Source organism: Carcharhinus amblyrhynchos, chromosome 3 (assembly GCF_965287045.1).
Source record: "Carcharhinus amblyrhynchos chromosome 3, sCarAmb.v2.hapA, whole genome shotgun sequence".
Taxonomy (NCBI): Eukaryota; Metazoa; Chordata; class Chondrichthyes; order Carcharhiniformes; family Carcharhinidae; genus Carcharhinus; species Carcharhinus amblyrhynchos.
This window is the reverse complement of record NC_137326.1, coordinates 55018024-55032417: the sequence shown is the minus strand read 5'-3', so window position 1 is coordinate 55032417 and position 14394 is coordinate 55018024. Positions and strand designations below refer to the sequence as shown.

Here is a 14394-nt window from a genome sequence, read left to right as displayed (position 1 = left end):
CGCTATCCTTTCAGGCAGTGCATTCCAGATCATAATAATTAGCTATATAAGCGCATTCTAATTTCTCCCCTCGTTGGTTGCCAATGAGCTTGAACCTGTCTCCTCTGGTTACTGAATCTACTGACAATGGAAACGGCTTTTCTTTATTTGATCTGTTCTTTCACAGGATTTGGTGTCACTGGCAGGTCCAGCATTTGCTGCCCGTCCCTAATTGCCCTTGAACTGAGTGGCTTGCTATTTCAGAGGGCAATTAAAGGTCAGCCACATTGCTGTGGGTCTGAAGTCACATGTAGGTCAGACAACGTAAGGATGGCAGATTCCCTTCCCTAAAGGGTATTAGTGAACCAGATAGGATTTTAATAATGATGATCGTTGTCACGATTACCATCACTGAGACTAGCTTTATAATTCCAGATTTGTCAACTGAATTTAAATTTCACCAGCTGCCGCAATGGGATTTGAAGCAATGTCCCCAGAGAATTAGCCTGGACCTTTGATTATTAGACCAGTGACAATGCCAGTATGTCACCATCCACAAAAAAGCTATTTATCTCTTGAAAACTTTGAGCACCTCTCTTAAATCTCCCCTAATGTTCTCTGCTCTAAGGAAAACAAGCTTCTCTAGTCTTCCCATAAAATTGAAACTCTTATTTTACTACTTGAAGTAATTGTAGAAACATGGTGATGAATTACATTTACTGGAAATTGGGTAATGTTAACTGAACTGTTTTAAATTTCTACAATTTATATCAAAGACTTTTTAAAAAATCACGCAACCTTTCACAATTTCCTTTAACCCAGAAGTTGAAGGTTGCTCAGTAGCATCAGCTCCCCCCTGCATCTGGTGTGCCAAGCAATTGGGTGCAGCAGTAATCGAGTTTGAGCACATGTTATTCTGTTCCTCGTGGCATTGTTTCTTCATAGACATTCCTGATGGTCTCATGGGTGTGGAGGAAGGGCTCCGAGATAGAAAGCTGTCCATAAATTTCATCTCCTGCTTCATCTTAGCGCGAGCTTTCGAACCTTTCGAATGATTCTTGTCAGATACATCTGTTCGTGTTGCCTGCGGTGAGGTTGGCGGAGACTGCAAATCATAATTCACCAGCAGATCACTGAGGAAATCAAAACAAAAGGATAATTGATGTGACTGAGTGTAAAGATACTTGTTCAGCAGTTGAGGGAAAACACAACTCATTTATTTCTAGGTAAAGCTATATAATAGCTTGCAGGCAGGGTGATCCCCACTCTGCTCCCTGATAAGTTCCCTTGGTCATATGACTCTTACTCTGCAGACTGATCTTTAAAGGGACAATCACCACACTAGGGAAGCAGAGATGGTCACACACTGGCCTTTCTTATCTCAGGCATCAAGTTTAATTCATCCCCACTGAACAAAATTAACAACACCAAAAGAAAAGTGAGAAATAAAATATACCATTTTGCTTCATCAATGCTTATCTTTCCAGCACATTACTTGTCCAATTGGATGTTATGATGACAGCGGTAATTACATTATCTGGTTCTGTTTAATCTGCAGGATAGATTATTCCAAGTATTTATGTTCCTGATATCTGCTGTAAATTTACTTTTCATGAGTTTCTACTGGTCCTGCTGAAGCATTTATCATTTTAGGTCTAATGATTTTGTCTCGCATCTTGCGGTGCATTAATTGTCAAAACACATGGGAAATCAGTCTCTAAATCTATGAAGAAATTGCAGGAGCCTTCCTGCAATAGGCCTCATCCCCACCTGTCATTTTGAAAATTCCTATCTGGAAGAATAGCTGTGAGTGAAGCTTTTAAACCCACTTATTAGAATAGAGCTTGCAAAAACAAATAAAGCTCAAATATGGAAAAACGTGCACCTTTAAAACAATACACTTTCAATGTCGTATGTAGTTCCTACAATAGGGAATGGTGCCTAAATTTGCACATGATATTAAAATAAAGGACACAAAATAATTCTGAAGATCAAAAGAGTCCACAAGGGAAAAGGGCAACATGTGCATACAATGGAATTCAATGAATGTAAAATGGAAGGCGATACATTTCAGTGCAAAAGGTGAAAGGGGGAAAAGTGGGGGTGGCATGGAAAGGCAGAGAGTTGGAAACACATGACATCAAAAACACAATGGATAAAGAAAACTTATGAAATACATTTTATGGCAAGAAATAAAAATATAAAGTCAAAATGCAAGAGTGTGTTTATTTAAACTTAGGTAAGTCAATTGCATGTAGTTTTGGACTCCCAACAGGAAGGATGTTGAGGCAACAGAGGGGTCATCTAGACTCGAAACATTGGCTCTGCTCTCTCCCCAAAGATCCGGCATTTTCTGTTTTTGTTTCAGATTCTAGCATCCGCACTATTTTGCCTTTATCTAAGGGGTTACAGAATGCTGCCTGATATGAGGAAATACAATTTCAAAGAAAGATTTGAAAAACTGGAGATATTTTCATTATAACAGAAGAGATTAAAGGGCAAGTTGTTTAGAATTATTCAGGGATGGGACACGGTAGGTAGGTTCTAATGATCGAGCAATGCAGAACAAGGGAACATAGATGTAAGACTAAATGCAAGAGATGAAGGTGAGAGTTGTGACGCTTCACTATCAGTTGGAAGCTTAACCTAGATTTGTCTGAAACAAATGCCACAATTGAGGATGTTCAGCAGCTGATCTCTTCAACTTTCCAAAAAACTAAATTTTGCCCCAAAATTAGCTCTGCATTGACTGAAATGATCAACATTCTCTATTTCTATCATGAACACAGGAGAGTTTCTTTGAATTTTTCAGCTGTTTCTTTAAAGTCTACACTTAATTCAGAAATCTCAAAATGTGGCAATCCTGATCCTATTAACCTGATTCTATTTTTGATTAAAACATTCCTCCTTTGCACAAAGTGTCTTCCCAAAGAGAGATCTCCTCACAATCTGATAAAATTTTCCATCCCAATCCAACGAAGCTGCATTTAATTACTTATTAGCGGAAGGCGTCACTTACTCCGGCAAGATTTTTCACTTCACACTGGGGGGAAAATCTAACTCAATTCTGGCCCAGATGCTGATGTGCTTTAACTATATTAACCTACTCAATCAGATGATCCCAGTTCAAAACCACGCAGACATGGGGAGAATGTGCAAACTCCACACAGACAGCTACCCGAGGCCAGAATTGAACTTGTGTCCCTGGTGCTATAAGGCAGCAGTGCTAACTACTTGGAAGTAAACAAGAAGGTTATGTTTTAAAACGTCTCCCTTAATTTGTGAAGCAGAATGATCCTGATAGGGGGATAGGACAGCACAGTGATTAGCACTGCTGCCTCAGCACCAGGGACCGGGTTTGATTCCCAGCCTGGATCACTGTCTGTGTGGAGTTTGTACATTCTCCCTGTGTCCACGTGGATTTCCTCTGGGTGCTTCAGTTTCCTCCCACAGTCCAAAAGACATGCTAGTTAGGTGCATTGGCCATGCTAAATTCTCCCTCAGTGTACCCAAACAGGTGCCGGAGTATGGCGGCTAGGGGATTTTCACATTACCGTCATTGCAGTGTTAATGTAAGCCCTACTTGTGACACTAATAAATACACTTTAAACATTAAGTGTCATATTTAAACTTTACCCATGGCATCTGGTCACGACTGAAGAAATTCAAACCAAAACCAATTGGAAGATTTCACACTTTAATACAGCAAAAGGGACAGCTGCTTTTTGGAGACAGGGAGAAGAAAGAGAAATACTGTGGTGAAGAACAGAGTGAACTGTTTTGTGTTAACAAATTAACAAGCATTCCGATAACAAGCAATCAGAATGCTTGTAAAAATTGGTTTTCACTTTGAAAAGAAAGGAGCAGAACTAACTGGACATTTAGAGATTTAAGGAACATGGAATACTAAGGTGGGCCTTGCTAGTAAAAGTTAGCTCCAGAATATTTAGAAGAATGGAATTATTTTTCAAAGAACGCTGGAAGATTGGTCCTGGCAAGGCAGGGAGAAGTGAGCCTGTTGGAAAATTGAGTGAGTAGGAACTTCATTTCATATTGCTACATCTCTGTCACAAGTGCAGTGCACAGAAAAATTAGTTGTAAGGTATATTTAGTTTGCATTAATAAATTAATGCAATCTAAATACAGATACACTTTACTTAGCTGGGTATATTAGTTGTTTAAAAGTAACATTTGATTTACATTGTGTTCACCTTATGAAGTTGTGATCTCCATTTGCCGAGGAGGACTTTAAAAATTTTTTTTAAAAATTAGCTTTCTCTACAGGGTTCATAACAACATAGTTTGACAAGAAGCTAGCTCCGATAGGGTTCTTGGCCAGAAGCTGGTGAGTGGAAAAGATTTAAATGTCCTCTTGAAGCAATACTCAAACCAGCTCCATGCTCTGTACACCAATGTATACGATCTGTCTACATCTGGTTCTATGGGGAACCAGTCTAGGTAGCAGGAATCTGACATCTGTAGACTGATATTAGGCAAGCTTCAAACTGATGTCAGGATCAGCATCCTATATTTAACAGCGAGAGTAGTTTGGGCAGGCAAATATACTGGTCACTTCCAATGTTGAATTGAATAATTAGTTGAAGGAAAAGGTTTTTACAGAGTGATGGGACAAGAGCAGATGCTGGGGATAGTTGGATAATTCTACCAAAGAGGCACTATGAGTCAAATGGCTTCCTTCGTTCCTTTATCCAAGACTGGTTGTCAGGCAAATTGTCCTGAGGACAAACTTAACAGGCAGTTAGGATGCCCAGGCACTTCAGCTTATTTTGTTTGGGTTTCATAACAAACATAGTATGAGGATTAGAATGTCTCCTGAATTTATTAATCCAACTCCCTAATGGAAAAGTGCAGAGTTATGAATTTAGCAGAGGGAAAATCATTGTAGATTTATCAATCCCATATTCACACTATTAGGCAACAAATGTAACAGTTGCTCATTTTTACAGCTTTGTCATTTTCATATTTTTATATAATGGGCCAAGAAATATGGGAAAACCTTTCCGTTATGGAGGGAGAAGAATCAGTAAAACACATCAACATTTGCCTTGATGATGTTATAGAAAGGAGGCCTAATTATTTATTTCAACGTGATCTGCATTGCTATTAAGTACTTGCGAACGAACAAATGTCTGCCAGATGCTACTTGATGGAGTATCCATCTAACACAGCCATGTGAACAGAGATAGAAAATACTGTCATCCTCGTATCCAACTCGTTCCTTCCAGTTAAATGACAAAAATATATCAAAATGGTGATATTTCACAGAAATAGATTTTTAATGCAACAGCTTGCAATTTCCTATAAAACAGTGGTGGCTATAATGACACTTTTATCTAGCACCCTTCACATAATAAAATGTTCAAAGGCGTTCAGCAGAGAATTAGAGACATAGACATAAACATAAGAGGTTTACAGCATGGAAACAGGCCCTTTGGCCTAACTTGTCCATGCCACCCTTCTTTTTTTTTAATGACTAAGCTAGTCCCAATTGCCCACGTTTGGCCCATTTCCCTCGATAGCCATCTTACTCATGGAATTGTCTAAATGCTTTTTAAAAGACAAAATTGTACCAGCCTCTACTACTGCCTCTGGCAGCTTGTTCCTCTGTGTGAAAAAATTGCCTCTCTAGACCCTTTTGTATCTCTCTCCTCTCACCTCAAATCTATGCCCTCTAGTTTTAGACTCCCCTACCTTTGGGAAAAGGTATTGATGGTCGAGCTGATCTACGCCCCTCATTATTTTATAGACTTCTGTAAGATCACCCCTCAGCTTCCTAAGTTCCAGAGAAAAAAGCCACAGTCTATCCAGCCTCTCCTTATAACTCAAATCATCAAGTCCCATTAGCATCCTAGTAAATCTTTTCTACACTCTATCTAGTTTAATAATATCATTTTTATAATGGGTGACCAGAACTGTACACAGTATTCCAAGTGTGGCCTTACCAACGTCTTGAACAACTTCAGTGAAACGTCCCAACTCCTGTATTCAATGTTCTGATCGATGAAACCAAGCATGCCAAATACCTTCTTTACCACCCTATCCACCTGTGACCCCACTTTCAACAAGCTATGAACATGTATCCTGGATCTCATTGTTCTAGAGCTCTACCATTCACCCTACCATTAATTAAGTCCTGCCCTGGTTTGATCTTGATTGATAAGGGAATCAGGGTTATGGGGAAAAGACAGGAGAATGCGGATGAGAAAAATAGCTGCCATGATTGAATGGCAGAATAGACTCGATGGGCTAAGTGGCCTATAATCCTGCTCTGATGTCTTATAGTCATATGGATCTATCAAAATGTATCACCTTGCATTTATCTAAATTAAATTCCATCTGCCAATCGTCAGCCCACTGGACCAATTGACCAAGACCCTGTTGCAACCCAAGATAAGTTTCTTCGCTGTCCACTATGCCACCAATCTTGGTGTCATCTGCAGACATACGTACCGATAAAATTTGTCACAAGCGATTCTCTGGTCTTGTTCGCCCCGCCACTGCCGACAACAGAGAATTTAGTGCTCAACCAAATCTCCATTCATTGCAGTGGAACCAGAAAATCCCAGCCACAGGCGAGGTTGGAGAATTCCAGCCATTAAGTCAGGCAATAAAAAGCTTGATCAGAGGTGATTTTTAAGCATAAAGGCAGAGAGACAGCTAGGGAGACTTATGAAGGGAATTCCAGTGATTACAAGTTGAAAGCACAATCAATAATGGTAGAAAGAAGAAAGAATGCATTTGGCATTCAATCTGAGCAGGTAGGAGCAGTTGCAATCAGCTAAAAACTTTTGAGGAAACATGTTCTTCACCCCTCCTGAAGCCTGAGACTTTTGAGGCACGGCACCTCCCATACCCATTTTCTTTGAGCTACAACATAACTACAGCAGAAATCTGCTGTTTCCAGTCCAAGATTAAGTACAGCAAATCTTCATTTTCAGTTGTGGCTGTATTCCTGAGATCACAACTTTAAGTGAAACAACTTAATATTAATCACAGGTTCCCATCAGGATCAATATTATAACTGAAGATAAGATTTTTTTAAATTCATTCATGGAACATGGCCATTGCTGGCTGGTCAGCATTTATTGCCCATCCCTAGTTGCCCTTGGGAAGGTTGTGGTAAGCAGCTTTCTTGAATCGCTGCAGTCCATGCGCTCTGGATTGACCCACAATGCCACTAGGGAGGGAAGTTCGGGATTTTGACCCAGCGACTGCGAAGGAATGGTGATGTATTTCCAAGTTAGGATGATGAGTGGCTTGGAGGGAAACCTGCAGGTGGTGGTGTTCCCATGTATCTGCATTACTGTCCTTGCCCTTCTGGATGGAAGTGGTTGTGTGTTTAGAAGGTGCTGTCTAAGGAACTTTGGTGAATTGCTGCAGTACATCTTGTAGATAGTACACACTGTTGCTATTCAGCACTGGTGGTGGAGGGATTGAATGTAGATATGATGCCAATCAAGTGAACTGCTTTGTCCTGGATGGTGTCAAACTTCTTAAGTGTTATTGGAGCTGCACCCATCCAGACAAGTGGAAAGCATTCCATCACATTCCAGACTTGTGCCTTGTAGATGGTAGATAGGCTTTGGGGAGTGAGGAGTTGAGTTACGCGCCACAGTATTCCTAGCCTCTGACCTGCTCTTATTACCCTGTATGTGGAGAGTCCAGTTGAGTTTCTGGTCAATGGCAACCCCAAGGATGTTGACAGTGGGGGATTCAGTAATGGTTACGCCACTGAATGTCAAGGGACGGTGGTTAGAGTGTTTTTTTAGGTTCCATCAGGTTAATCTCATCAGTGAAAAAAAAATATACAAGTTGAAATTATTCACCACACTTGTGCAGCACTATGCATTCCTAGCTGAAATAACTTGCAAAATAAGACATCTCTCAAAATAATCAAAACCCCATATAAATTCAAACACGATAGTATTCACCGATCTCTCTCTCTTCTTGGACAGTCTCTCTGATTCAGACTTGGTTCGACTCCAGCTCGATGATTTGGAAAAATGTTTGATCTCTTCAGGGATGCTTTGAGAACATTCCTAAATCAGGTGATCGTGAGTGATTTAGAGCGTCAATGCTGGGCTTAATGGCTTTGAGAAAGAGCTGGCTGTTGCACTGCTTTTCATAGCACTGAATTTGGAAGAGCCTTTGAAAACACAGCTGGTAGTGCTTTGAGCTACCTGCATGGTGCCATGACCTTTGGCTTCAAGACCCTGATCCTCTTCTGCTGAGAAGCCCAATGACTGAAGTTGGAGTGGTTTCCATTTTGAATGGAAAGTGGCATGAAATAGCCAGGTCCTGGTGAAGTTAATGGGATGCTGGGACAGCATTGTGCGGAGGGTGTGGAAAGTCTGCAGAAGGATCTAGATAGGCTGGGCGAATGGGCCAGGAACTGGCAAATGGAATTTAATGTTGGCAAGTGTGAAGTTGTCCACTTTGGTAGGAATAATGGTAGGAAGGACTATTACTTACGTGGAGAAAAACTGCAGCATGCGACGGTGCAGAGGGACCTCAGGGTCCTTGTGCATGAGTCGCAAAAACCCAGCCTGCAGGTGCAGCAGGTGGTCAGGAAGGCGAATGGGATGCTGGCCTTCATAGCGAGGGGGATTGAATATAAAAGTAGGGAGGTCTTGCTGCAACTGTACAGGGCACTGGTGAGGCCGCAGCTGGAGTACTGTGTGCAGTTTTGGTCGCCGCACTTACGCAAGGATATTTTGGCCTTGGAGGGAGTGCAGAGGAGGTTTACTAGGCTGATACCGGAGTTGAGGGGGTTGAACTATGAGGAGAGGCTGAATAAACTAGGCTTGTACTCGTTAGAGTTTAGGAGAATGAGGGGAGATCTCATTGAGACATATAAGATGATGAATGGGATGGATAGGACAGAGGTGGAGAGGCTCTTCCCGCTCAGAAAGGACAGTAGGACTAGAGGACACAGCCTCAAGATAAAGGGGGGGCGGTTTAGAACAGAGTTGAGGAGGAACTTCTTCACTCAAAGGGTGGTGAATCTCTGCCCGTTGAAGTGGTGGAGGCTGCCTCGCTAAATATATTTAAGACGCGGGTTGATAGGTTTTTGATAGGCGAGGGGATTAAGGGTTATGGGGAGAGGGCGGGAACATGGAACTGAGTCACGACAGATCAGCCATGATCTTATTGAATGGCGGGGCAGGCTCGAAGGGCTAGATGGCCTACTCCTGCTCCTATTTCTTATGTTCTTATGTTCATTGTCAACAACCTGTAACGATGTGTCCATAGACAGTAGGACAGTTTTTTGTTTCTCCTGGAAGATCTCTCTGTAGTAGTTAATTAAAGCATTGATACCCTTGTTCACTTTGGCATCCTTTGTGATGATTTTCATTGCCTATTTTATAAACTGAAAAACTCTTGACAATTGTTTTCTGACAAAACTCAAGGGGATGCTTTTTCAGCATTGTCTTTCTCTTCAGCTTATTAACTGTCCAGCTATATTAAATCTTCACTGGACTACTTCCCTCTGTGGGATGCAAGTAATTCCACCACATCAGCCTCAACCACTTTATCAGCCTTCCTCACCAAGGCAATGATTTCACGTTGAAGATCAGGACTGCATCGTGAGATTCTTCTTAGCTACTCATGCACTCGACCATAATTTCCGTCAAACACCTTTCAGATACAACAATGTAATCATCCTATGAATTAGTCATATTCTTGATATCCTTGAGGATGTTGCAGCCACACCAAAGTTCCCTAGCTGAGAGCATATTCTCACCATTGCTGTTTTGTGCTAGGAGACCGTATAGCATAATCAGTAAGACTTGAATGCTACAATTACACCGTGATCTATGAGCTGCAGTGATGAAGATGTATTGGTGACAGGAAAATCACCTTCATATTTTCAGACAATTCATCTAGTCTGACAAGATGACCTAGGCAATTGTCCAAGAGGGTTAATTTTTTGAAGGACAGATTTTATCTGGCACAATATTCTCTCCAGGCATGGATGGTGTACAGAAAGAACTATTCTTTAAAGAGCTTTTTTATTCAAATGAAAAATAACACATACCTGTTTCTTGGATTAACTCCTCAATGCCGGTGGTGTCTCAGACAGATGCAGCATTAAAGGCTTCAATCTAAAAATCTCCTGCAGCATTTCCATTATGCAGATCCTGACACTGTCTTCACTTTTGAAATGTACATTCTGTCTGGCAGATGTTTCCAAAAATATCTGCTCTCATCAATGTTATAAACGTCCTATTGATTTTGTCAGCATTGCTGCAAATTGTTCTCACTGACATAGAGGCTAACCTAAGCAACTCAGCAACATTGACTGTTCATTCCGCAGCCCCAGAACATTTTACAATATTCAAGTTCACTGCTAATTTGATGGCTTTTATTGCTTTCTTTTCAACAACAGGTATACCACCATCTGGCTGATGTTTAAAAGTGATTTCCAAGTCTTACTTTTCCAAAATTCCACAATTTAGACCAAGTTTAAATCTAACATTTTATTTGAAAAATAATCTGACTTCGGAAGCCTCCGGTTTTAAAAAAGAATTGATGTCGCTGTGAATATTACAGTACGAACAACTTCCTTAACAATAGTGCCGACAGATCACAGGACCCAACGTGACATGAAGGAAACCAACGTGCAGTAACATGCATTGCAAAATTTCACACCATACCAATGATGACAAGCAGTGATGACACAGGCACACACAAACACATGCACAATGAAAGTGGATGGCGATGACAAGCATGATAATGCAAAATGACGCTTAAGCTTAAATCAGGGGAAACAGACCAAACAAAAAAAAACTTAAAATGAGGACTTACTGTATTCCTATTACTTCTGACACAGGCAAACAATTCTGCACCCATAAGTGTGTCTAACTTGACCTAGTCATCCCTGGGAATGTCAACTTACTCCTCCAAACAAAAAAGGAATACCAATTTAGGGGTACTGAAAACTAAGAGAAAATGCAGGAGACTGCATGGGAATGCAAACATGCTGCACCAATGAGTAAACAGGTGGCTGATGTTGCTGGAAAAATGAAATGATATATATACTGGGAAGAGAAACAGTGAAAATAAGAATACTCCAAAAAGTAAGAATTTTGGAAGGATCTAGGTGGGAAAACACAGGTATTTTAAGTGAAGGTGTAACAGAAAAAGTTGCTAAAAATTGGATTTTTTTTTGCAGGGTGACACTGAATTTAAAAGGAAATAATCTTGAAATTTAAAGATTTTGGATAAACCACAGCTGGAATGCTGTGCATAGTTATGGGCACCTTGCCGCAAGAAGGAAATTATATTTCCAGAAAGAGTACAGTGAAGATTCAATTGAGTATCATGAAACAGAGATTATAGTAATGAGGATAGCAAAAGGAAACTGGTGGCATTGCAGCGACACTAATATAACTTTTGCCATCATGCAATTCACCAAAAGCCATGGATTTCATCTCTGTACATATGGTATGGACTACTGCTTCCCATTACATCATAGCACACATATGGTCCTTCATAAAAAGTAGTTAGCAACTACAGCAAATCCCATTCTGTTCTGCTCATTACCTGGAATTTGGTAAACAAAAACCACCCAATGGGTCTGATTGCATGCCATTCATACTTGATCAGAATCTGGTAAATACACTGGCCAAAATAAACTCACCTCTACTTGGACTCTCAGTCAGCAAGGTGCACCTCCGATGAATAAATTTCTTGTACGGGGAGGGACTTAAGAGCACGCCTGTAATTCAAAGCCCCTAGCAACTGATGGTCTTAGTCAAGGAGTTGAAATAAGCTGACTGTAGTCTCTTTAATGCTTTCTGGGCATCATGTTTGGGGAAGGTTGCCAGATTCATATTTTGTTCTTTAAATATCTTCTCCAGAAAGAATCCATGAATGTTTAGAGGAGGAACTCAAATTAAAATGTGTGGACAAAACGGTTTAGTCATCTCCACTCTGAGAGCAAGCAAACAGGAGTAAAAATTTAAAAACTCTGAATAAGTTTGAAAAGATGTATCCTTCCATAATTGCTTATCACCCATATGAGGACTAGGCATCTCTGCTCACTGCAAATCTGTGCACCACTATCATTCCTCCTTCCACTCAGTTTCTCATGTTTTCCAACTATCCACTCCATTTCCAACTTTGCCTGTTCCACATAGAAACATACAAGAAAATAGAAGCTGACCTTTTACACTCTAGGGATTCTACGAGTATGCATTCAATCCTTCGAGCCTGCTCCACCATTCATTATTATCATGGCTGATCACCAAATTTAACACCCTGATCCCACCTTACCCCATATCCCTTGATCCCTTTAGCCCCAAGAGGTATATCTAATTCTTTTTTGAAATCACACAACATTTTGGCCCGCTACCACTTTCTGCGGTAGCGAATTCCAGATTTACCACTCTTTGGTTGAAGAAATTTCTCCTTAATTCAGTCCTAAAAGGTTTACCGAATTTCCTCAAGCTATGATGCCTAGTACTGGACTTCCCCACCATCGGGAACATTCTTTCTGAATGTACCTTGTCTACCTCTGTTAGAATTTTATAAGTTTTTATGAAATCCCCTCTCACCCTTCTAACTCCAATGAATATAATCCTAACCGTGTTAGTCTCGCCTCATATGACAGTCCTGCCATCCCAGGAATCAGCCTGGTAAACCTTTGCTGCATTCCCTCCATAGCAAGACCATTCTTCCACAGATAAGGACACCAAAACTGCACACAATACTCCAGGTGTGACCTCATCAACACCCTATGCAACTGCAGTAAAACATCTCTATCCCTATACACTTATGCTCTGGTGGTCACTTTCCAAATTCTTTGGACTTTGGAATAGTTCTGACAGATCGGAGAGTAGCTAATGGAAGTCCACTATTCAAAAGGGAGGAACAAGAGAGCGAACTATCAACCAGTGAGCCTAACACCACCTATGAAGGCTAACTTACCATTTGCCTTCTTTACTGCCTGCTGTACTTGTGTGCAACTGAAGCACGAGGACAACAAGGTGCCACTAAGCATCCAGCTCTCTCAATTTACACCCATTCAAATAATAATACGCCTTCCTATTTTTGCTATTTAGTTATCCACATTGTACTGCATCTATACGTCCACTCATCCAGCCTGTCCAAATCATGCTGAAGCATCTCTGCATCACTCACAAAGCTCACTTTCCCACCCAACTTTGTATCATTTCCAAATCTGGAGATAATACATTCAGTTCCCTCGTCCAATTATTTACATATAATGTGCACAGATCCCTGTGATACCCTACTAATCACTGCTTGCCAATCAAGAAAAGACCCATTCATTCCAACTCTTTGCTTTTTGTCTGCTAACCAGCTTTCTGACCATTCAAGACACTAGCCGCAAACCCATATGCTTTAACTTTACATAATCTGCTACGTGAGATTTTGTCAAATGCCTTCTGAAAGTTTAAATAAACCACATCCACCAGTTCTTCCTGGTAAACTCTATGAGCTACATCCTCAAAGAATTCCGGTGGATTTGTCAAGCATGATTTCCTTTATGTAAATCCAAGCTAATTTTGTCTGATTATATCACTATGAAATCCTTGATAATGGACTCTAACAAATTCCCTACTGCCGGCGTTAGGCTCACTAGTCTATAGTTTGTTCTCTTCTTTCCTTTTGAAATAGTGGGCTGCCATTAGCTACTCTCCAATCTGTAGGAACCATTCCAAAGTCCAAAGAATTTGGAAAATGATCACCAGTGGATCCACTATTTCTAGGGTATACTATACTCTGGAATAAAGATTATCAGGCCCTGAAAATTTATTTGCCTTCAATCCCATTAATTTCCCCAAAACCATTTCTCTACTAATACTGAATTCCTTTAGCTCCTCACTAAGATTTGTTTCTCAGAACTTCCAGTACGTTATTCATATCTTCCTCAATGAATGCAAAAGCAAAGTACAAATTTAGTTCCTCAGCCGTTTCTTTGTTCCCTGTTATGAATTTCCCCATTTCTGACTGGAAGGGGTTGACATTTGTTTTTGTTCCTCACCAGCATACTTTCATACTCTGATTAAAAAGGGAAAATAATCTTAGTCCACCTTTGCTTAATTTTAAACTGCTCCCAATCCTCAGGTCTATTGCTTTTTCTTGCCAATTTGTATGTTTCTTCTTTGAATCTAATACTATATCTAATTGCTCTCGTATGTTATAGTTTCACCACAGTTCCCTTTCTACTCTTGCACCAAATAGGAAGAAATAACTTTTGGAGTTCACCTATTTGTTATTTGAATGCCTGCCATTGCCTGTTCATTATTCTTCCCTTCAGTAATGCTTCTCCGTCCATTATAGACTTATACCATTGAAGTTACCTTTATTGAGATTCAAGACCCTTATCTCAGAATCAGTTGCTTCACTGTCTACCTTATTAAAGCA

The 14394-nt window shown here is 40.5% G+C and overlaps 1 protein-coding gene across 2 annotated transcripts in view; it reads right to left on the bottom strand.

Annotated features, from left to right (window-relative positions):
• rad18 (RAD18 E3 ubiquitin protein ligase) overlaps window positions 1-14394 on the bottom strand; it is a 288130-nt gene that overhangs the window by 197634 nt on the left and 76102 nt on the right. For both annotated transcript variants that reach the window (XM_080184080.1, XM_080184087.1), the window contains exon 5: window positions 778-1112. In XM_080184080.1, the coding sequence (XP_080040206.1) occupies window positions 778-1112 (335 nt within the window). The remainder of the gene's footprint in view (window positions 1-777; window positions 1113-14394) is intronic.